Source organism: Loxodonta africana, chromosome 4 (assembly GCF_030014295.1).
Source record: "Loxodonta africana isolate mLoxAfr1 chromosome 4, mLoxAfr1.hap2, whole genome shotgun sequence".
In the NCBI taxonomy this organism is placed as follows: domain Eukaryota; kingdom Metazoa; phylum Chordata; class Mammalia; order Proboscidea; family Elephantidae; genus Loxodonta; species Loxodonta africana.
In genome coordinates, this window is record NC_087345.1 from 11,249,274 (window position 1) to 11,274,376 (window position 25,103).

The 25,103-nt window shown below is 44.9% G+C and overlaps 1 protein-coding gene across 1 annotated transcript in view; it reads right to left on the bottom strand.

Moving 5' to 3' along the window:
* The window catches only part of MEI1 (meiotic double-stranded break formation protein 1), a 122,541-nt gene that overhangs the window by 21,681 nt on the left and 75,757 nt on the right, over positions 1 to 25,103 (bottom strand). The window contains exons 19-22 of the mRNA XM_064283440.1: positions 20,991 to 21,138; positions 15,473 to 15,748; positions 2,637 to 2,802; positions 1,371 to 1,475 (exon numbers count right to left, since the gene is read on the bottom strand). Coding sequence (XP_064139510.1) covers positions 1,371 to 1,475; positions 2,637 to 2,802; positions 15,473 to 15,748; positions 20,991 to 21,138 — 695 coding nt within the window. The remainder of the gene's footprint in view (positions 1 to 1,370; positions 1,476 to 2,636; positions 2,803 to 15,472; positions 15,749 to 20,990; positions 21,139 to 25,103) is intronic.

Consider the following 25,103-nt stretch of genomic DNA (forward strand, 5'->3'; position numbering starts at 1 on the left):
CAACCTGCACCCTTTGCAGGAGTCCCTGCTACTCCCTGAGATGATCCATTCTCTGCATTGTTCCAGCAATGGCCACTCGCTACTTTCCAAGGGGCACTAACGATCAGTGGGTGGTTCCCTGGCTTGCTGTGTTCCCTCTCACGTCACCCCCGCCTGGCTGACTCCTTAACTCCTATTCAGCAACCAGGATTCAGCCCAAAGTTCACCTCCTCCACAGTCTTCTTAACCTCTCAAGGCAAGATTAGACGGCACTCCTGCTCCTCAGCCCTCATCCGAGCAGTGATCACACTATAGAGCGGACATCTACAGAACCGTCTGCCCAATATTCCTTTCTTCCTGGGAACTGTCCCTCTCCCGTGACCCCCTGACCTACTGCCCAGGTCTCCAATCACCCCTTTGGCAGCCACAGCACACTCTGATCCCTAATTGGCTACAGTCTATCAGAACAGGCAGGGCTTTTCCCCCATCCTTACTCACTCAACATAAGTACTGAAGGGTTACGTGGAGATGCCAAGCATGTTCGAGTTCTGGTTTCAGCCTGTTATTCCTCCCTGTTGGAGGCCCTTCTGAAGGCTGCCTTTGCCACATACAGCCCCAGGCCTCCCGCCAGCCTGGCATCACTCTCAATCTGACGGACAGGCTTAGGCAGAGCTGACAGCCAGTCCCCAGAGGCTCTTCCTGAGACAAACACTGATCTTCTTGTGAGCAGTGAGGGAAAGAAATTCTGTGTCCTCACCCCGTGGCCAGTGGACCTGAGAGAGAGACTTAGCACATGCCATTTTCCTATTAACATCTACTTTCCCTCAACATGTCTTCCTGAGGCTGCTGCCCATTAAGTGGGGATACATTTGAAAGCAATGAAAGGTCCTGCTGAGGTTTGGGCAGGGGTGGAAAGGGGCCCACTGTGGGATGAGGTGGAGAACTGAACTTATTTCAGGACAAAGGCATCCATGAGGACAGCTGCCACTGAAAGCCTGCTGTGTGCCAGGCACTGGGCCTTCCATGCTCCACCTCCTGGTTCAGTTGTTCCTCAGGCCAGCCCCATCAGGTAAGTGCTGTGATTTCTAAGAAGCCTAAGGCTCATAGGGATGCCACTAGTGACTAAGCAGAGATTCAAGCCCAGGCCCTCCTGACTCCAAAGCTTGTGCTTGTCACATACTGCTATTTTTGTTTCTCAATTACTTCTAGAGAACAAGTAGGGCAAACCCTGGGAGGTCCCTTAGGAAGAGGCCCACCGGGCAGATTGACCCCCTAAGCTTCTTCCAAAGGGGTGGAAGGATGCAAGAGAGGAGCACCCACAGCTCTGCTGTGTGAGTGCACCCTGTACGCTGGCCCTGGACCTCAGGCGTCGTCCCAAGTGGCTGACACACCCTGGTGAAGGAGCTTCATGGCCATGCTGTCCAGTTCCTGCTCTGACTCGCTTCTAAGCTGCACCAAGGAGAGAAGGCTCAACAGCAAGGGGAGATTCATCGAGGCTGTGAAGAACAAGGAGAGTTACTCAGGGACCCAGACACCCCGATCAGCCGGACACCCTGTCCAGCTCTACATGGCCCTTAGTAAGGGGCACCTGAGTCTTATTTTCCCAAGTTAGGTGACTTGATGGGATTTACCCCTATTTCCTGACTTACTTCTTCTTCACTGGGTTCAGGGGCAACTGACATACTGAGTACCAACTCTGGATTAGATACTAGGAATTCATGATTTCACCTAATTCCTTTAACAACCACGTGAAGCAGGGATTGCCATTCCTAGTTTGGAGTTAAGAAAATTGAGGTGCAGAGAGGCTGAGTGACTCTCCAAGGTCCCACAGCCAGTAAGTGGTAGGGTAAGGACTTGAACCCAAGTCTGAATCCAAAACCCATGGCCTTTCCACTATGAGCTTCCACTAAACCTCATGGTTGTTAGATGGTATTCTCTGTGAAGCATATCATGTCCTTCCCTGGAAAGGAAGGACCAGCTCCTCCAAACACTCTTAAATCTGCCTCCAGACCCCAGGCCTCACTCAGGCAGAGCGAAGGGAACCTTGGCTCGCCTCCCACTTTCTCCTAGTTGCTACAAAATTTCATTTAAAAATTCAGCCTCCTTAAAAACAGGAAAAGAAAAACCAATTGCAACTTTCAGTCTCTTCGTACTACTCTAAACTTCAAGCTTCCTTGACCCCAGGGAGTCCCACCCAGATTTGGAAACTATCCTCCTGGTTCTCACTGGGAGCTTCCAACACATCACAGGGCTTCCCTGCTGGGTGCTGTGCCTCCCCTGCCTCCCCCATATTTCCCGCTTTCTTCTTCCCAACTGGGGGCTGCCACTCTTGTGGCAAACAGCTCTGAGCACACGCTGTGCAAGGTGGGGACATGAAACCACCCACCCTTGTTAAATACATAGACATTAAACATAAGTAAACACACTCATACACCACACACACACTCCCCAAGCTTGTTGGGTACCCACTCTTCCAATGACAGAACGGAGGTGATGTCTGGCTTGATGTCTCACTGGCCTGACTCTTCTTCTGCAGAGGAAAGTCCTAATTCTCTCCTCTGGAGTAGAACTAACCAAGGCAACGATGCCCACTCATGAATGCCCAGCCAGACCAGGACCTTCTTGTCAAAACATGTTCCCAGGACCTGCAGACTGACCTCCTGAGGCAGAAGGGCCATACTCCACCAGCAGATGCTGTAGGATCAGCAAGAAGTGACCTCGGATGAGACCACCCACTTGGACATCTTCATTCCTCCTCAGAAAGGTCCTTAGGGCTATCAATACTTTATAGGCTGTGTCTACGGAGCTGGAATAGATGAGGTCCTGAGCAGGAAAGAAGGAAAACAGAGCTCAGAGGGCACAGTAGTCAGGGGACAGGTGGACAGTGAAGAGGAAAGAGGCAGCGGAAGGGCACAGGATGAGTGTCCCAGAACCTGGGGAAGGAAGCTGTCACTGACTGAGCACCGATTATGTACCAAAGGCTCTGCTGGTACACTGACTCCTCAAAACCACCCTGGAGAATAGGCAGAAATTAAGTCCATCCTAAATAGGAGGAAATGGAGGCTCAGCAAGATTATGTCATTTGCCAAAGGTCACACTGGCTAGTAAGTGACACAGATAGGATTTGAACCCAGGTCTCCTAACTCCAAGCCCAAAGATCTTTCTACTTTCCAGGCTGCCTCCTTCTTGCAAATGGAAGTAGTAGGGTCAAGAAGAGATTGTTTTCAGGATGGGGGATCTAAGTGTGCCGTAAGGAAGAAGAGAAGGAGAGGTGGATGCAAATGTGACAGGAGAGAAAGAGGATGGGCAAGGACAGATTCAGGGCACAGGAAGGGAAGGAAAGACCAGGTCGGGCCCTTCTCTACCACAGCATCTGGCTAGCTCTACCTCAAGCTGTGAAGGCCATGGGTTTGGAAGACGGAGAAGGACATTGCTTTTTATCTTGCTTTCAGAGTTATTTCAATGAGTGTATGTTAAAGGCAAAGCCCGTTATAAGCCATACCATAGGTCATTCTACTGATAGCTCCTGGCATCTACCAGCTCAAACAAGCTGATTGTTTCAGACAGGCTAATGTGCTAGGCCAGTCAGGGCTGGGTGCTATGAATCCAAGGTCACACACAGACTCCCTCACCAGGGAAGACAGCTACTACCACACACAGAGACATGGTTAACAGTGTACACAGCCAGACACATCCAGATGTGCTGCTGACTGAGTGGATGGGTGGGTAGGGCACAAGGACCATCTTTGCTTGGCTCATTACAAACCTACACAGCTGCCAGAGAAGCAACTGTAATATTAGTAACAATCTCCTGGTCAGGGCCTAATGATGTTAGGTATTGTACCGCGTTTATATAGTAGCTGTATGTTAACATGCTTGGCTGCTAACTGAAAGTTCGAGTCCACTCAGAGGTGCTTTGGAAGAAAGACCTGGTGATTTAGTTTCAAAAAATCAGCGACTGAAAACCTTAAGAGTACAGTTCTACTCTGACACACATGGGGTTGTCATCTTCATGACAACTGGTTTGGTTTTGGTTTTTTGGTATGTTTGTTTATATGCTATCTAGACCTTCATAGTAACTCTTCCAGGTAGGTTTGCATTTTTCAAATGAGGAAACTGAGGCAAGATGTTGCCTATCAAGAAAGTAGGGGAGTTGTAAATTCCACTAGACTGTGAATTAATCAGGAGCCCTGGTTGCACAAACACTGGTTAAGAGCTCGGATACTCACCAGAAGGTTGGCGGTTTGAATCCATCGGTTGCTCCTCGGGAACCCTATGGGGCAGTTCTACTCTGTCGTACTACCTGTTACCCTTTCTGGGGTAAGAATCAGGTTTGTTTCATTTTTGTCACCTTGTAGGGACTGAGAAAACATCTCTGGAAGGAGATCATACAATGGAAGCACCTGAATCTCCAACAACTTTATAGATTATGAGGCTGAAGCTTAGAGAGGTGACGTGATTTGCCCAAGCTCACAGGGCTAACTGGTTTCCCCATCCAGTTTCTTCACCAGGCCCACTGCCAGAGAATTGGTCCCTCAAAACTTGAGTATATCTGTTGTTGTGGTTGTTAGGTAGCGATAAGCCAGTTCCAACTCATAGGGACCCTATGAACAACAGAACGAAACACTGCCTGGTCCTGAGCCATCCTTAAAATCGTTGCTATACTTGAGCTCATTGTTGCAGCTACTGTGTCAATCCACCTAATTGAGGGTCTTCCTCTTTTCCGCTGACCCTGTACTCTGCCAAGCATGATGTCCTTCTCCAGGGACTACTGATCCCTCCTGGCAACATGTCCAAAGTATGGAAGACACAGTCTCACCATCCTTTCTTCTGAGGAGCATTCTGGCTGTACTCCTTCCAAGGCAGATTTGTTCGTTCTTTTGGCAGTCCATGGTATATTCAATATTCTTTGCCAACACCAAAATTCAAAGGCGTCAGTTCTTCTTCTGTCTTCCTTATTCATTGTTCAGCTTTCACATGCATATGATGTGATTGAAAAAACCATGGCTCGGGTCAGGTGCATTTTAGTCTTTGAGGTGACACCTTTGCTCTTCAACACTTTAAAGAGGTCCTTTGTGGCAGATTTACCCAATGCAATGCATCTTTTGATTTCTTGACTGCTGCTTCCGTGGCTGTTGATTGTGAACCCAAGAAAAATGAAATCCTTGACAACTTCAATCTTTTCTCCATTTATCATGGTGTTGGTCACTGGTCCAGTTGGAAGGATTTTTGTTTCTTTATGTTGAGGTGCAATCCATACCGAAGGCTGTGGTCTTTGATCTTCATTAGTAAGTGCTTCAAGTCCTCCTCACTTTTAGCAAGCAAGATTGTGTCATCTGCATAATGCAGTTGTTAATGAGTCTTCCTCCAATCCTGATGCCCCATTCTTCTTCATATAGTCCAGCTTCTCAGATTATTTGCTCAGCATACAGACTGAATAGGTATGGTCAAAGAATACAACCCTGACGCACACCTTTCCTGACTTTAAACCAATCAGTATCCCCTTGTTCTGTCCGAACAACTGCCTCTTGATCTACGTAAAGGTTCCTCATGAGTACAATTAAGTGTTCTGGAATTCCCATTCTGAGCAGATCTGAGTTAGTGAATATTAAAGGTTCAAAGGGAAGGGGGCTGTGATGGTCAGTTTTATGTGTCAGTTGGGCTAGGCTATAAAATAGTCCCCAGTTATTCAAGCAAACACTGATCTAGGTGTTTCTATGAAGGCATTTTGTAGATGTGGTTAACATCTACAATCAGTTGATCTGAAGTAAAGGAGATTATCTTTGATAATGTGGGTAGGCCTCATCCAATCAGCTAGAAGTCCTTGAGAGCAAAACTGAGGTTGCCCACAGAAGAAGAAATTCTGCCTCAAGACTGCTCCTGGCCAAGCTTCCAGCCTGCCTGACAAATTTCAGACTCGCCAGCCCCCACAATTGTGTAAGGCAATTCTGTGTGTGTGTATGTAAAAGATTCGTACACACACACACACACACACATACACACACACACACACTTATATGTATATATCTCCTACTGACTGATATAAGAGCTAAGATGGCCTTTGGTGGCTGTGACGAATGCTTGGGGAAGGTATGCACCCCATTGCGTGGGTCAGTAGGAAGGCTCTGGGTGGAGCCAAGTCTGGACCCACTCTGCAGTCTCTGCTGCCCAATACTGTGCAGAACTCTCTGGGACTGGATTGAGCAGGTTGACTTGGCCAAGGAACAAAATAGCTTCTGTGACATCACTGTTTCTGACATCTCAGCAACCCACAGAAAGACCACCCATTGATAAGAGTGGCAATTAACAGCTTTGTTTTTAGCTGTTAATTACCCATATCAGAACCAGAAATTGGTACCAACACATATTTTTAGACTCTTTTCTCCTCCTGTGGCTAGAAGCTGGGGAGAAATGGCAGGAATTATATATCTGAAGAGACAAGAAAGTTGTTCCTTGCTGTTGTTTTTTAGCATTGATGTTCTTAGGATTTAATTTAGTGTAAGACTCATTAATTTGGGTTCTAGTCATAGTCACGACCCTTATTAGCTTATGACCTTGGGCAATCCAGTTAGCCTCTCTGAGATGAACTTTCTCTGGTTCAGCGTCAGAGGCAATGAATGCTGGGTTACTCTAAAGAATACCAAGAGTGTTCCTACAAACTATCTCATTTATTCTCACCTTATCCCTATTTTACAGGTGAGGAAATACGCTCAAAGAAGCCTTGTCTTCCTGGACCTCTGTGCAGTGTCCAGCCTTGAGGGCAGCTCATTCCTGTTGAGCTCTAGGCTTGGCAAAGCACAAGGCTCCTCTCCGCCTGCCCCTATCTCCTCCAGGAAGGAGAGGTGATAGGGATGGGGCATATTCAAGGACAAGGGCTGTACAGACTGTCCAGATTTGGTCTCCTGAGATTCACTTTCTCTTTGGCTTGTTGCTTTTGAGGACTTATGTCCTTTGAAACTAGTAGCCTAGGACAGACTTCAGCTCTGGAGGGACCTCCACCCTAGAAATACTCAGACTGAGAAGGGGAATTTGGGAGAGGAAGATAATGAGCTCAGTTTTTGACATGCTGAATTTAAGAAAGTTATAGGACATATTAAACGATGAAGGAAGCATCAAAAGAAGATGGAAGGAATACACAGAGTCACTATACCAAAAAGAATTAGTCAATGTTCAATCCTTTCAAGAGGTGGCATATGACCAGGAACCAATGGTACTGAAGGAAGAAGTCCAAGCTGCTCTGAAGGCACTGGCGAAAAACAAGGTTCCAGGAATTGAAGGAATATCAACTAAGATGTTTCAACAAATGGATGCAGCGCTGGAGGTGCTCACTTGTCTATGCCAAGAAATACGGAAGACAGCTTCCTGGCCAACTGACTGGAAGAGATCCATATTTATGCCTATTCCCAAGAAAGGTGATCCAACTGAATGTGGAAATTATAGAAAAATATCATTAATATCATGTACAAGCAAAATTTTGCTGAAGATCATTCAAAAGTGGCTGCAGCAGTATATCGACAGGGAACTTCCAGAAATTCAGGCTGGTTTCAGAAAAGGACGTGGAACCAGGGATATCATTGCTGATGTCAGATGGATCCTGGCTGAAAGCAGAGAATACCAGAAGGATGTTTACCTGTGTTTTACTGACTATGCAAAGGCATTCGACTGTGTAGATCGTAACAAATTATGGATAACATTGTGAAGAATGGGAATTCCAGAACACTTTATTGTGCTCATGAGAACCTTTACGTAGATCAACAGGCAGTTCAGACAGAACAAAGGGATACTGATTGGTTTAAAGTCAGGAAAGGTGTGCATCAGGGTTGTATTCTTTCACCATACCTATTCAATCTGTATGCTGAGTAAATAATCTGAGAAGCTGGACTATATGAAGAAGAATGGGGCATCAGGATTGGAGGAAGACTCATTAACAACCTGCGTTATGCAGATGACACAATCTTGCTTGCTGAAAGTGAAGAGGACTTGAAGCACTTACTAATGAAGATCAAAGACCACAGCCTTCGGTATGGATTGCACCTCAACATAAAGAAAACAAAAATCCTCACAACTGAACCAATAAGCAACACCATGATAAATGGAGAAAAGATTGAAGTTGTCAAGGATTTCATTTTACTTGGGTTCACAATCAACAGCCACGGAAGCAGCAGTCAAGAAGTCAAAAGATGCATTGCATTGGGTAAATCTGCCGCAAAGGACCTCTTTAAAGTGTTGAAAGACAAAGATGTCTCCTTGAAGACTAAGGTGCACTTGACCCAAGCCATGGTATTTTCAGTCGCATCATATGCATGTGAAAGCTGAACAATGAATAAGGAAGACCGAAGAAGAACAGATGCCTTTGAATTGTGGTGTTGGCGAAGAATATTGAATATACCATGGACTGCCAAAAGAACAAACAAATCTGTCTTGGAAAAAGTGCAGCCAGAATGCTCCATAGAGGCAAGGATGGTGAGACTGCATCTTACATACTTTGGACATGTTGTCAGGAGGGATCAGTCCCTGAAGAAGGACGTCATGCTTGGCAAAGCAGAGAGTCAGCAGAAAAGAGGAGACCCTTAACAAGGTGGATTGATAGTGGCTGCAACGATGAGCTCAAGAGTAACAACGATTTCAAGGATGGCGCAGGACCAGGCAGTGTTTCATTTTGTTGTGCGTAGGGTCGCTATGAGTCAGAACTGACTCGATGGCACCTAACAACAACAACATAGGACATCTAGGCAGAAATGTCAAATAGATGGTTGACTTTCTGGGCCTGGGCTCAGGAGGACAGTCATGGATGGGGGCAGAGATTTGAAAATCATTAGCATACAGACAGGAGGCAATCAAAGCCTTGGGACTAAATGAGACAACCGAGGGAGAACACACTGAGCGAGAATAGAGTCTGGGACTAAACTTCAAGGAAAATCAATTTTCAAGAGCTAGCCAGAGGAAGGGGAAACTATAAGAGAGACTGCGAAGGAGCCTAAGAGAGGTAGGAGGTGTGGAGAAATAGGACCCCTCGCCCATTACTGATGGGAATGCAAAATGATAGTCATTATGGAAAACTGTTTGGCGGTTTCTCAAAAAGCTAAACATAGAACTACCACATGACCCAGCAATCCCACTCCTAGGCATATGCCCCAAAAGAATTGAAGGCAGGAACGTAAACAGAAACCTGTACACCAATGTTCATTGCAGCAGCAGTTACAATAGCAAAAGGTGGAAACAACCTAAATGTCCATCAACAGATGAATGGATAAACGAAATACAGTACATTCATACAAGGGAATGTTATTCAGCCTTAAAGAAAAATGAAGTCCTGATACATGCTAGAACATGGATGAACCTTGGAAACCTTATGCTGAGCAAAATAAGTCAGTCCAAAAGGACAAATATTGTATGATCCCATGTCTTAGTTATCTAGTGCTGCTATAACAGAAATACCACAAGTTTGTGGTTTTAACAGAAATTTATTTTGTCACTGTTTGGGAGACTAGAAGTCTGAATTCAGGGTGCCGGCTCCAGGAGAAGCCTTTCTCCCTCTGTCAGCTTTGGAGGAAGGTCTTTGTCTCTTCTGAGCTTTTGCTCCTGGGCAGTCTTCATGTGACTTGGCAGGTGTCTTCCCCCAGCTGTTTTCTTAATCTGCTCCTTTTATGTTTTGTAAGAGATTGACTCAAAATGCACCCTAAACTAATCCTGTCTCATTAACATAACAAAGACAACCCATTCTCAAATGGGATTATAACCACTGGCATCACTGTTGCTGTTGTTAAGTGCCCTGGACTCATAGCAACCCTATGTAAAAAAGAGCAAAACACTGCCCTGTCCTGCGCCATTCTCACAATTGTTGCTATTTTTGATCCCACTGCTGCACTCACTGTGTCAATCCATCTTGTTGAGGGTCTTCCTCTTTTTCGCCGATCCTCTACTTTACCAAGCATGATGTCCTTCTTCGTGGACTAGTCCCTCCTGATGACATGTCCAAAGTACAGGAGACAAAGTCTCACCATCCTCTCCTCTAAGGAGCATCCTGGCTATACTTCTTCCAAGACAGATGTGTTCATTCTTCTGGAAGTCCTTTGTATATTCAATATTCTTTGCTAACATCATAATTCAAAGGCATCAATTCTTCTTCGGTCTTCCTTATTCATTGTCCAGCTTTGACATGCATATGAGGCAAATGAAAATACCATGGCTTGGGTCAGGTGCACCTTAGTCCTCAAAGTGACATCTTTGCTTTTTAACACTTTAAAGAAGTTTTTTGCAGTAGATCTGTCCAGTGCAACGCATCTTTTGATTTCTTGACTGCTGCTTCCATGGGTGTTGATTGTGGATCCAAGTAAAATGGAATCCCACAGGCATAAGGTTAAGATTTATGACATATATTTTTTGGGGACACAATTCAATCCACATCATCCCACTTATATGAAACAGGCCAATGCAGAAAGACCAAAACTTACTGGTAGTTGCCAGCCTAGGAGAGAGGAGGAGAGTGTGTCATTGCTTAGGGTGCACTGAGTCTCTGCTAATGGCAGTAGAGTGTTTGTGAAAAGACAGTGGTGACGGTTGTACAACAGGGTGAACATAATCAACATCACGGAATTATGCACGTAAAAGCTGCTGAATTGGCAAATGCTTTGTTACATATATTTTTACTGCAGTAAATAAATAAAAAGGCGGGTAGAATTAGGAGAGTTGATATTACTAAAACCAATAGTGTTCCAATAAAAAAGAAGTGGATGACCATCAAATATTAACAGGTCACACAAGATGAGAACCAAAAGTTCCTGGTAATCAGCCCCAAGGACATCATTGCTGATCCTGGGGAGCGCAATTTCAAGTAGTGATGGGGGAACACCAGTGCGCACAGGAGTGACTGGGAGGTGAAGACCTTAAGAGTAGAAAAGCACTTCTAGGAGTCTGGCTGTGAAGTGGAAGGAAATGAGAGTAGACAGGTTTAGGAGGGCAGGGACCAGTGTGAGTCTGGGTTAGGTGAGAGAACCAATCTAGGTGGGCTTACCCCTTCCTTCTACCATCCCATAGCTAGGTTTGATGATCTGAGATTCTTTTCCAACCTCACTATTCTATGATTCTCTCCCTCCAGTGATGCTTTCTAAGCTCCTATAAGGTGACAGAGATAAAACAACTGTCTATGATTTCCTAAAGGGAAAGAACTGAATATATATGAATTATCTTTGTAATCCTCACCTCAATGCCTGTTGTTGCTATGCGCTGTCGAGCCAATTCTGACTCATAGTGACTATATAGCAACCCTATATGACAGAGTGGAGCTGCTCCATAGCGTTTCCTGGGCTGTAATCTTTATAGCAGCAGATCACCAGATCTTCTGTGGAGCACCTGTGTTCAAATTGCTGACCTTTCAGTTAGCAGCTGAGTGTTGAACTATTGTGCCACCAGGGCTCTTTTCCTCAATGCCTAGTGCCTCATAAGTACCAAATCAATGCATGCTGAATGAAAAAGTGAACGACTGGGAAAGCCTGCTCCCCCTATCTTTCTTCAGCCTCACCGCTGGTGACATACTCCAAGCTTCACAACGACACAAGAACACTCACTGTCGTACAGAAAGCACTTCCATGCTGCTATATCGGCCTGGAATGATCCTCCTCCCCACCTTTGCGCTTGTCAAATTCTTTCAGGATCAGCATATGTCACCTTTCCTTTGTCTCCTGTGATTAAGGTTGTCAGCTTTGCTGGGCCATGATTCTCAGTGGTTTGGCAGTTGTGTAATGATGTAGTTTGGCAGTTATTTCATGATGCAGTTATCCTCCATGATGTGATCTCATGTGATCAGCCAATCAGTTGTAAGGGGAGTTTCCTCAGGAGTGTGGCCCATATCCAATACACATATATATAGATGTTCTGGCAAAGCTCGCTGGCTTGCTCTAGATCCTCCATCTGGCTCACCATCATCTGACCTCCAGTTCTTGGAACCTGAACCAGCTGCCAGGAGTACTGCCTGCCAATCTTGGGATTCATCAGTCTCCGCAGCCTGTGAGCCAGCGGCCTGCTATCTTATCCACCAATCTTGGATTCATCAGTGTCTGCAGCCCATGAGCTATCAGCCTGCCATCTGACCTGCAGATCTTGGGTTCCTCGGCCCCTGCAGCTACATGAGTCAGGAGATGCCCGCAGCCTAACATCTGGCCCACGGACTTGGGAGTTGCCAGCCTCTGCAACTATGTGGGCCGTGTCCTTGAGATAAATCTCTCTCTGTATACACATACACGTGTTTCACTGGTTTTGTTTCTCTAGAGAACACAGCCTAAGATACAACCAAGTGGAATTAATCTCTCCGCCATCGGTGGACCTAAGCACTCTGCCCAAATTTTACTGCCACACTGGTTAGCATAGTTGCTAGTGGTTCACTGTATCTGACTCCCTCGCTGCCTGTGGGGCAGGGACTGGTTCCAATCCATCTCTGTATCCCCATGCGTAGCACACGGCCTGGCACAAACTGTAGGCTCAGAAAAAAAAAAAAAAAAAGAGACCTTTCAAACAAAGCAAGCAAACATACAAACTCTCCCAGCAGAAGGAACACCCAATCAGGGGTGGGTTTCCTCGTGTTGTGAGAGTCAGTTCCATTTACTGGAAAGAATGAACATTAGACAGGGAGTCAAAATCTGGGTTGTGACCTTTGGAGCCCTGGTGGCACAGCGGTTAAGAGTTCAGCTGCTAACCAAGGGTTTGGTAGTTTGAACCCACCAGTCACTCCTTGGAAGCCCTATGGGACAATTCTACTCTGTCCTATAGGGTTGCTATGAGTCGCGATCAACTAGATGGCATTGGGCTCTCGTGACCTTGGGCAAATCTCTCAATCTATTTCTTTGTGTGTTTAAAAAGCAAAAAAGTAAGATACTGCCATAATATCTCTCTCAAAAAATCTGAATTCATTGTTTCTGAGACACTTAGATCTTTCCAGACCCCTAATTCACCTGGTCAGCAAATATTTGTGGGTACCTACAATGTGTGAGGAACTGGTCCCGAGTACTTCACCTGGCAAGTGAACTTAGTATCTCAACTCTGCCCACTGGTTAGGACCAGAGCACTAACCTCCCAGTGGAGCCCCTGGGTGGTGCAAATGCTGCTAAGCAAAAGGTTGGAAGTTGGAGTCCACCGAGAGGCACCCTGGAAGAAAGGCCTGGTGAAATACTTCAGAAAAATCAGCCACTGAAAATCCTATGGAGCACAGTTCTACTCTGACACACACGAGGTTACCATGAGCTGGAACTGACTCCACTGCAACCGGTTTATCTTCCAGCGGAGCAGCCCAGAGGCTGAGGGAGAAAGATGAAGACATTTGTGAGGGAGGAGGGGCAGGTGCTAAGGAGGACACAGAAATTGGGAGATGCTGAAGCCAGCTTAAAAGAGAGAATGAGGAGGGCCCCAGTGAAGAGGGAGAACAAGAAACCAAGAGGAAGCATGGCTAAAGTAATCAGTCAGTTGAGTTTATCAAGCCTTTCATGGTATCAGTGGGGACTCCAAGGGAGAATTAGGGAGGCTCAACCTCACAGGCCTTAGGCAATGTGAACCTGGGCAGTCTTGCTGCTTTGGAGGTCAAGGTGCAAGGTGTTTTTGGAAAGTACCACCACAAGACAAAGGAATTACCATGCTTCTCTGACTGGCTCTGCCGTTCTCCCTGGGCTTATTATTGTGTGCTGTTAAGTTGATCCTGACTCATAGTGACCCTATATAACAGAGTAGTACTGTCCCATAGGATTTTCTAGGCTATAATTTTTATGGTGAAGATCAAAGACCACACAGCCTTCAGTATGGATTACATCTCAACATAAAGACAACAAAAATCCTCACAACTGGATCAATGAGCAACATCATGATAAACGGAGAAAAGATTGAAGTTGTCAAGGATTTCATTTTACTTGGATCCACAATCAACAGCCATGGAAGCAGCAGTCAAGAAACCAAACGACACATTGCATCGGGTAAATCTGCTGCAAAGGACCTCTTCAAAGTGTTGAAGAGTAAAGATGTCACCCTGAAGACTAAGGTGCGCCTGACCCAAGACATGGTGTTTTCAATCGCATCATATGCATGTGAAAGCTGGACAATGAATAAGGACGACCGAAGAAGAGTTGGTGCCTTTGAATTGTGGTGTTGGCAAAGAATATTGAATATACCATGGACTGCCAAAAGAACGAACAAATCTGTCTTAGAAGAAGTACAACCAGAATGCTCCTTAGAAGCAAGGATGGCGAGACTGCATCTTACATACTTTGGACATGTTGTCAGGAGGGATCAGTCCCTGGAGAAGGACTTCATGCTTGGCAGAGTACAGGGTCAGCGGAAAAGAGGAAGACCCTCATTGAGGTGGATTGACACAGTGGCTGCAACAATGAGCTCAAGCATAACAACGATTGTAAGGATGGCGCAGGACCGGGCAGTGTTTCGTTCTGTTGTGCATAGGGTCGCTATGAGTCAGAACCGACTCGATGGCACCTAACAACAACAATTTTTACGGAAGCGGATCTCCAGGTCTTGTCTCCCAAGGAGCCACTGGCCATCAAGTTCAAACAGCTGAGTACTTAACCATTATGCCACCAGGTCTCCTTCCTGGGCTAGGGAGGGGCTGAGTGGGTGAGCTGGCATTGAAGGCAGTGGTTCTCCATCAGCTGTCTCCTATACTAACAGGCTGGAATCAGTGTGGGATCTACTGCCAGTAATCTGTCACTATATATAAGGTGTCAGATGTGCAAATCATCTTCAAAAATATCTGTAAATCACAGCAGCTACCTGTATAATATTGTCACTCTCACCTTGTTTTCCAATGTGCTTTCTAGAGTGGAATAAAAAAAGTAGAGCTAAAGCCAATGTGTTAGAAATTACAAACAATAGGTAACCGATCTTATCTAACTGATGTTCCAGTTAGATAAGGGCGTGAGGTTTTACTTCATAAAAAATTGTTGGGGTTTCTGAAAAATTCTGGGCCTGCGTGCAGGAGTGTTGTGCTTTGAATGTTGCTATGGCGGTGTAGTGGTTGATTGATATGGCTGCTAACCAAACGGTTGGCAGTTCAAATCCACCAGCCGCCCCTTGGTGGGCAGTTCTGCTCTGTCCTCTAGGGTCACTATAGGCTTAGAATCAACTCGAAGGCGATGGGTTTGGTTTTTTTGCCAAGTTCCTCTGAGTCAGACATCTCCATCTACATGCAGGAAGCTCTCCTTTGACAGTAAACCCTTGTTCACAAAATCTACTTGAGAGGAAAAGGCAGGGAGGTGAGAGGAATGGTAACTGAGGTCAGCATTTTAAAGACTTACATCCCCTGGAAGTAGAGAGGCTCTATTAGACTTAGGAAAGGGTACGAATTTACAGGAACCAGGCAGTCACCAGCACAAATGGCCCCACTCACATGGAGACAACTCGGGCAGAAGCAGCTGCAGTGCCTCCTGACCTGAGTAAACCTGGTCCCAGAGAGAGGGGACCTGCCACCTCCAACTGCAGAAGTGAGCGCGTGGTCACCTACCAGCAAGATGAGCAGGGTGCTGGGGCTGCTTCTGAGGATGAGGAACAGGGCTGCCAAGTTGGCAGGAAGGGTGGACTGCCCAGCGGAGGGGACGTTGTCCAGTTCCTCGTAGCTTATCTCTTCCCAGGAGAACCAAAGTTCCAGGACACGGTGCCCAAACCTACTCATCAGCTCTGGATACAGCAGGAAGAACCTGAGCAGGGAGGGGTGGTGGGTGTAGACTAGGTGCAGGTCCCAGATGTCCTCTAGGAATTTTCTGATGGCACTGACCGCAGCCTGGAAACAACGGAAAAAAGTTGCAAAATATACCTTACAGAGGACCCAAAAGACCCCTTCAGGACACCTTCATTGGCTATCTCAGGATACTCCAGGGAGAAGAAAAGTCCACTGTGCTTACCTTGTACCAATGGTTCTCAACTGGGAGTGGTTATGCCCTCCAGGGGACATTTGGCAATGTCTAGAGACTGGGGAATTGCTATTGGCACATAGTGGGGCGAAGTCAGGGATGCTACTAAATATCCTACAGTGCACAGGACAGTCCCCCAAGATAAGAATTATCTGGTCCAAAATGTTAATTGCGCCTAGGTTGAGAAATTCAGCTCTACGACACTTCTCACAGTGTGTTGTAATTGCTATGTTATGTGTCTACCTTCCACACTAGACAGAAAGATCCTTGAGGGCAGGGACCATGGAAGATTCATTTGTGTATCTATCATAGGGTCTGGCACAGAAGGGGTAAAGGTGAGGTGTGCTGAATCATTTATTAACCCTCAAAAACCCATTTCTTCCCATTGCACCATCAAACCAAACCTGCTGCCATCAAGTCAATTCTGAGTCTTGGTGACCCCATGTGTTACAGAGTAGAACTGCTCCATAGGGTTTCCTTGGCTATAATCTTTACGGAAGATTTCCAGGCCTTTCTTCTGCAGACTTAAGTCTATCTTTCGGGCTCCTCTTCACTCTATCTCCCACGTGACTTAGCCAAGACACCCTAAAAAAAGCTGCCTTCCTTGAATGGATGGACTGGAAACTTCCCACTATTATATCTTAAATCAGGCTGACCCTCAACCTGAAAGTTCTCCTTTCACCACCTCCATCTCCTCCACGAAACCTTTCCTGGTGCCATAGTCAGATATAATCTCTCTTCCCATGGTGGTCTCCTAGCTCTTGATCAGGTCTCCAGCTCCAGGAGAGCACTCATTGCTGTTGTTACCTGCCTTGTAGGGGGTCTTTTTGTCTCTCCTGCCAAACTGGTGCTCCCTAAGGGCAGGGAACTTGTTTAACTCATCCCAATAGAGCCTTGCATGGCATCTGGTAAATCTCAAGTGGTTAATTCATACTGGTTGAAGTACTAAAATGTTAAGGAACAAATAAAAAGTCATGTGCACTGGGTAATGCTCAAGGGTTCAGGAAACGCTGATCAAACTGAAGTAAAGTCATTGAAAAGGAGGAGCTTCCATGCACAGGTGGAGACTGACACTGAAATGTTCAACCCCTAGGGACGCGCACACTCTGACTATTGGGGGTACACACACACATACACCAGCCCACTTCTCTGCCACTTCCCACAGAGTCAGAAGGAATTTCAGGCCTACCCCCTTAGCTTTTGGATGGTGTAGGCAAGGCCCAGAGGGGGAGGGAGACTTCCCCAGGGATACCCAGCCCATTAGTGACAGGATCAGAATGTGGACCCTGACAGATACCCTGCTTTTCATGGGTAGTGAATGTTTACAAGGTCACCCTACTTCCACATAAAAGGTATTCACAAGTAAAAAAAAAACGGCTTCAAGTCAGCCTTCTCACAGAAGATACTGCAAATATTCTTTGAATATTCCTTTCCCCTTGTTGCTTTTATTCTCTTCCCCAAACCTGTTTTGCCTGTAACCCTCTCAAATGGAGGCTATTTTCTCTCCCACATCCCTAGTTCCAAAACCTTACCTCTAAATTCTGACTTCCTACTTTCTAACGATCTTGTCCTCCACCTGCCTCACCCATGCATGCCCATGGTCATATCCCTAGACCTATTTATTACCAGGAACTGCACCCTCCCTAGTAATCCCAGTTTCAAGCAGCCCAGCCTCCCCTTTCCCATCACCATCTCCGGTCTCTCCAGCTCACTCCCTCTAGTATTTCAATCCAGCATTTCTTTGACCCCATCAGAACCAAGGACCCATCAATCCTATACCTTTTCGCTGTCTTACCTCATCGCGTCCTCACTTCCCCCGTGGGCTGCCTATGCACCACCACCGATCACTGTACTTACTCTTTCCCATGTCCTTTCAGTGCCCTTTGTCCTCTTTGGTTTTGTCACACTCTGGCTAAACCTCTTCCACCACGGTTAAATCTAACTCTGCCTACACTCTGCTCACAGCCATGCAGCTGACACAAAAGGGTGGCATGAAGCAACTCTGTCCTCATCGTACTTCTCAGCAACATCTGTCGCAAGTGATTACTCTCCTCTTTGAAAAGGTTTTCTTCACTGGGTTTCCAGGACATGGTCCCCGGGTTTTCCTCCTACTTTATTGGCTGTTCCTTCCCAGTCTGCACTGCTGGTTCCTCTTCTTTCCCCCAACTTCTCAATACTGACAGCCCCAGGCTCAGTGCTTGGTTCTTTTTTCCTTCTTGACATACATCCACCATACCCACTCTTGGAGATCATACCCAGTCTCCAGTCTCATGGTTTCAAATGCTGTTCATACACTGATGACTTCCAAATCTGTAACTCCAGCCCAGAACGCACCTCTAAACTTCATATTCAAATATTCAGTGACCTAGCCAATACAGCCACTCAGATATCTGAAAGAAAACTCAAATTTAATGTGCCTGAAACTGAGCTCCTGAAAGTTGCCCCTAAACCTGTTACTCCAGCAATCTTCTCCATCTCGCTTGATGGCTACTTCATCTTGCCCATTGCTCAGGCCAAAATCCTTGGACACACCCTTTTATTCTCTCTTATTCCCACATCTGATCCATCGAGAAATCCTAATGGTTCCACCTTGAAAATATATCCAGAATCTGACCCTTTTTACCACTTCCTGTACTATCTCTTGCCTACATTATTACTGTAGCTTCCTAACTGCTCTCTCTGCTTCTGCCCTTGCACACCTTTGGTCTATTCTCCTAGCAGTCAGCGTGCCCTTGTTTAACTCGGGTCATGTCACTCCAGCCATAAAACTGTACGATATCATCAAGGCAGTAGGTTTAGATAGAAAATAAAAGTGGTCAGATGCTGAGCCCTAGAGCACTACAATGCTCTGGTGTCAGGGAGATAAAGAACCAGCCAAGGACTGAAACAGAACTGCTAGAGAGGTAGGAAGAAAACCAGGCACGTGGGATTCTAGTTGCCATGTAAACACAATGTTTCAAAGAAAAGAGATGCTGTTGATAGGTCAAGTAATGTGATGACTAAATATTGACTACTGGCTTTAGTCACATGTTGGTTATCGGTGACTTTGATGAGTACATTTTCAGACTTGATAAGGGTGAAAGACTAACTGGGGTAGCTTCAAGAGGGAATAGGGAAACCAGAAATGTATTAGGATGGGCCTAAAATATCTTGTCACACTAGAAAGCATAAAAACTGTCAAAGACTACCAAGGTTGTATTAGAAGGACTCAGGGGCCACCTGAACATGTTCCCACTGGCCAAAGATGGGAGCCCTGCTGGCACAGTGGTTAAGAGCTCGGCTGCTAACCAAAAGGTCAGCAGTTCAAATCCACCAGTTGCACCTTGGAAACCCTATGTGGGCAGTCCTATTGTTGCACCTTGGAAACCCTATGTGGGCAGTCCTATTATAGGATCACTCACTATAAGTCGGAATTTACTCAATGGCAACAGGTTTGGTTTTTATGTTTTTGGCCAAAGATAGGACAAGTTGAGCCTCAAAAGGATAACAATTACAGTTAAATATTTTAAATCATAAGCTTGTAGTGGTACAAAAAAAAAAAAAAAAAACGCCTTGGTCACCCTTTGAGGATACTAGGCAACTAACTCATTTTTTCTTTTTTTGAAAACTGATAACTAAAGGGAAAGAATCGAGCACTTCATTTATGCTTTCTACACAATCAGAGTAACGAGGGGAAGTATCTTTTTGTAAGAATATTCCAGTTAATAAGCAATGACAGAATTAGAATATTATCATTTTGCAATGTGTTGGTGGATCTAGGCAATGATCACCAACGGCTGCTAACATCACAAAGAGACAATGGGACTTTGTGCCCAGGTCTGTCTTACTTGAGGGCCCATGCATTTCATTACACCTTCCTACTTCCATTCAAATTAAACCATCTTTGCTCAAATCATGTTTGCCCCCAAAGAAATCAGTAAGAGGCATGATTACAACTCTTCAGACAAAGATTAGACAGGACTGTAGGACATAAAATGATACTCATGAAGAGTGTGCTTCTTAGCTCAAGTAGATACATGAGACTAAATGGGCAGCTCCTGTCCAGAGGTGAGATGAGAGGGCAGAGAGGAACAGGAGCTGGTTGAATGGACACGGGAAATCCGGGGTAGAAAAGTAGAGTGTGCTGTCACATTACAGGGAGAACTAGGGTCACATAACAATGTATGTATAAACTTTTGTATGAGAAACTGACTTGAACTGTAAGCTTTCACTTAAAGTACTATAAAAAAAAAAAATAGGGGACATAATTAATAGTCATTGAAGGAAAAGTATCCTTAGGTTGAGGCTGAAGGATCAGCAGCAAAGGAGCAAGCAGATTCTTCTATGAAAGAGGTGTGAGATTCAGTGATAAATTAGATATGGTCCTTGATCACCTGGAGTTATAAGGAGCTGGAAAGAGAAAACTTGCACAACCCATCCACCATCAAGGACCCAGGATCAGCCTGATTAACAATGAACTGGGCCCAGCGACCCACCTTGTTTGATAAACTATTACCAGAGGAGATACAATACCCCCGCACCTCTCTCCTGCACGCACCAGTGGTAACAAGCAAACAGCCTCAGGAGTTGGTCAAGTCTGAGTTGGAGTCCTAGCTCCCCTATCAACCGACTGTGTGATCTAGAGACACTTATTTTAACCTGAGCCTTGAATTTCTCATCTATGGAAACAAGACTCTCTGCCTCCCAGAGCTGTTAGGAGAATTAGCTAAGTTACATAGGCTCTGAAGGAGCCCTGGTGGCACAGTGGATAAGCACTTGGCTGCTAACCAAAAGGTTAGCAATCCGGAGCCACCAAGCTGCTCCATGGAAGAAAGATGTGACAGTCTGTTTCTGTAAAACTGACAGCCTTGGAAACCCTATGGGGCAGATATACTTTGTCCTATAGGGTCACTTTGATTTGGAATTGGCTTGATAGCAATGGGTTTATTTATTTATATATTTTTTGGTTTTTGGACACAGGCTCTGTATGTGTCAGCACCCTCCCCTCTCACTCTGACCGCTCTCTTCCTCTCCAATGCCACCTCCTTCTCTACACATGTATCACCATGGTCTCCTAGGCACATTAACGTAAAGATGTACAGGAGGAGGGGACCCTGGGCGTTTGTTCCATACCTTATCTACAGTATCATCTTTGTCCTGGCAGACTGCAAGCAGATAGATGGAGGCTCTGAAGACCACTGGTGGGGGGGACTCACCCTGGTCCCGCAGAGACAGAAGGAAGCTTTGCACGGCCACAAATAACTCTGCCTCCAAGACAAACCTGTCAACCAAGGAGAGCCTGAGTGAGAATGGCAGAGATGCCAGGCCAGTTAGCTCTTGTGTCTTGCCTTGCTGCATCCTCCCACAGCATCATCGTCCCTTTGTCCCAGCATGTCCACGACCTAATGACACCCTGCACAAATAACGTGCTATTACTTGCAAAGCCTTGTCTCACACATGCATCACATAGTTCTGAGCTTTGTGGAAGGCTGTCAGGGGCCAGAGGCTCTTCACTTGCATTGGGAAGTGAGGCCTCTGCCTGCCACATTAGGACCATTAAGGGGGTTCAGGAGACCAGTCCACCCATCTCTCCTTGCATCTCTTATCTATAAGCATTGCTGTGCTCAATGGGCTACTTTCTATGTGAGGGGGGCATCAATACTTGTACATGTAAGGGAAGTGGTGGTGAGAAGGAGGCTGACTTTCCATTATATACCCTTACATACCTTTTAAATTTTGTACCATGGGCATGTCTTACTTAACAGATCAAGTACCTAAAAAAGTAAACATTTAAAAATGGATAATACTAAATGCAATGTGGCATCCTGGATTTTGTCTGAGAACAGAAAAAAGACAGTAGAGCAAAAATAGATGAAACCTGAATAGAGTTTAGTTAAATGTACCAATGTTGGTTTCCTGGCGTTGGGGGAATGATTTGCTTCTATGCCTCCCATCCAGGCTACCTAAGTAAAGTCCTTGGGCCTAGAACATTCTCTGATAAGGAGGCTGGGCATTGGGAATCGACTCGACGGCGGTGGGTTTTTTTTTCTTTTTTTTGGTCTCTCTCATAGTTCCTTCTCTTTATCAGAGAAGCCTTACTCCTGTTCTGGACACAAGTAACTTTCTCTGTCTCTTATACCTGCTTAGGCACCATATGGCACCTGGCCAACCTCACTTCTGTATCTGTTCCCGGTGGGGAAGTCTCTAGTACTGCAGCACAAGAGGGGGGAACACCATAGAACATCTGGCCTGCATCAGCCACATACAGGATGAGCCAGTGGCCACGGAGACTGGCACCCACCAGTGAAGCTGATCTTGCTGTGTCTTGTCTCTATGTGAGGAAAGTGTTTCCCACGCACTGACAGAGTATGTGTACCGTCTTTTGCTGGCGATTGTGGACGCTGTGTCGACACTTAGTTTTGAGAAATGTATCTTGGTTATGTTAACATTTAGAGGAAAATAGGTGAGGGGTATATGGGAACGCCCTGTATTACCTCTGCAACTTTTCTATAAATCTAAAATTAGCCCAAAAAAAAAAAAAACTTTATTAAAAATAAAATAAAGTGGATAATAGCCATAGTGTAGACTGTTATGAAGTTAACAAAAGAATAAGATAGGTTTATTAATACGTGTACTAGCATGGAAAGTTTTCAGGATATATTGTTAAGTTAAAAAGAAAAGTTGAATACCTTATATAATATCCTACTGTGTAAATCTTTTTATAAAAGCACACATATGCTTATATATGCAAAGACAAGTTTACACAGGATACGTAACAACAGTTAACTCTGGCACATATATGCAGTGGTATCGTTACTTTAACTTTATACCCAAGCATTTTACTTAAATTTTTACAATAAGCATGATTTTAAGAAAAAACTTTTTAAAATCACACCGGTAAAGTGATTTTTGACAAGTGTGCCAAGATAATTATATGCGTGAAAATTAATCTTTTAAACAAATAGTAGCTGGACAACTGAATATTCATATGCAAAAGAATAAAGCTTGACCCCCTACCTCACACCATACACAAAAATTAATTAAAAGTGGATCATAAACCTAAATGAAAGAGTTAAAACTGTAATAGAAAAGAACTGTAGAAAAAAATATAGGAGTAAATCCTCATAAAGTTGGGTTAGGAAACGGTTTTCTAGATCCAACACCAAAGCACAAACAACAAAAGAAAAGATAAACTGGACTTCTCAAAATTCAAAAACTGCTGTGCTTAAAAGGATACCTACCCATCAAGAAAACAAAAAGCTTACAGAATGGGAGAGGATGTTTTCAAATCATATACCTAATAAAGGTCTAGTATCCAGAATATAGATAGAAATCTTAAAATCTGACAACAAAAAGTGACTCGATTTAAAAATGGCAAATGATCTGAAGAGACATTTCTCCAAAAAAAATATAAAAATGGACAGTAAGTACATGATAAGATTTTCCATTTATCGTTGTTGCTGCGTGCCATCGAGTAGATTCTGAGTCATAGCAACCCTACAGGGCAGAGTAGAGCTGCCTCATACGGGTTCCTAGGCTGAAATCTGTATGGGACCAGATTGCCAGGCCTTTTCTCCCACAGAGCAGCTGGTGGGTTCAAATCACCAACCTTTCAGTTAGCATCCCAGCTCTTAACCATAGCTCCACCAGGGCTTCTTCATTAATCTTTACCTGTTGCCATCGAGTCAATTCCGACTCATAGTGACCCTACAGGACACAGTAGAACTGCCCCATAGGGTTTTTAAGGAGCGGCTGGTAGATTTGAACTGCTGACCTTTTGGTTAACTGCCAAACGCTTAACCACTGTGCCACCAAAATAAGCCAAACCAAACCCATTGCCATCAAGTTGATTCCAACTCATAGTGAGCCTATAGGACAGAGTAGAACTGCCCCATAGAGATTCCAAGAAGCATTTGGTGGATTTGAACTGCAGACTTTTGATTAGCAGCCATAGCTTGTAACCACTACACCACCAGGGTTTCCACCGTGCTACCAACGTTCCACGAATCTTAGGGAGATGCAAATCAAAACCACAATGAGATACCACTTCACACCCACTAAGACTGCTACAATCAAAAAGACATGCGTTGGTGACGATATGGAGAAACTGGAACCCTTGCACATTGCTAATGAGAATGTCTAGTTACCTAGTGCTGCTATAACAGAAATACCAAAAGAGCACGGCTTTAACAAAGAGAAATTTATTCTTTCACAGTCTAGGAGGCTAGAAGTCTGAACTCAGGGTACCTGCTCCAGATGAAGGCCTTCTCTCTCTGTTGGCTCTGCAGGAAGGTCCTTGTCATCAATCTTCCCCTAGTCTAGAAACTTTTCAGGCACAGAGAACTGGTCCAATGGACCCGCTCTGCTCCTGGCGCTGCTTTCTTGGTGGCGTGAGGTCCCCATGTCTCTCTGCTCATTTCTCTCTTTTATATCTCAAAAGAGATTGGCTCAAAACACAATCCAATCTTATAGATTGAGTCCTGCCTCATTAACATATAACTGCTGCTAATCCCATCTCATCAACATCACAGAAATATGATTTACAACACATAGGAAAATCACATCAGATGACAAAATGGTGGATGATAACACAATACTGGGAATCGTGGCCTAACCAAATTGACACACATATTTTGGGGGTACACAATTCAATCCATGACAACATATGATCCTGCAATTTTATGCATGGGTATATACTCCAAAGAGTTGAAAACAGGTACTCAAACAGATACAGGTACATGTGTAGTCATAGCAGTGCTACTCACAATAGCCAAAAGTAGAAACAACACAAATATCCATCAATAGAGGAATGGGTAAACAAATTGTTCTTTGGAAGAAAGTGCTGACACGTGCTAAAACGTGGATGGCCTCGAAAACAGAAGGACAAATACTGTATGATTCCACTGATATGAAATATTCAGAATAGGTAAATCCATAGAGACAGCATGAGTGGTTACCCCGGGGGGCGGGGGTGGGGAAATGGTGAGGGGCCAGAGGAGTATGGGGAATAACTGCTTAATGGGTACAGGGTTTCCTTTTGGGGTGATTAAAATGTTTTGGAACTAGACAGAGGTGGTGGTTACACAACAATACGAATGTATTATATGCCACTAAATTGCTCATTTTAAGATGGTTTGTTTATTTATTTATTTTAAGGATCTGTAGTGAGGGATATCATTGTTGATGTCAGATGGATCTTGGCTGAAAGCAGAGAATACCAAAAAGATGTTTATGTGTCTTTTACTG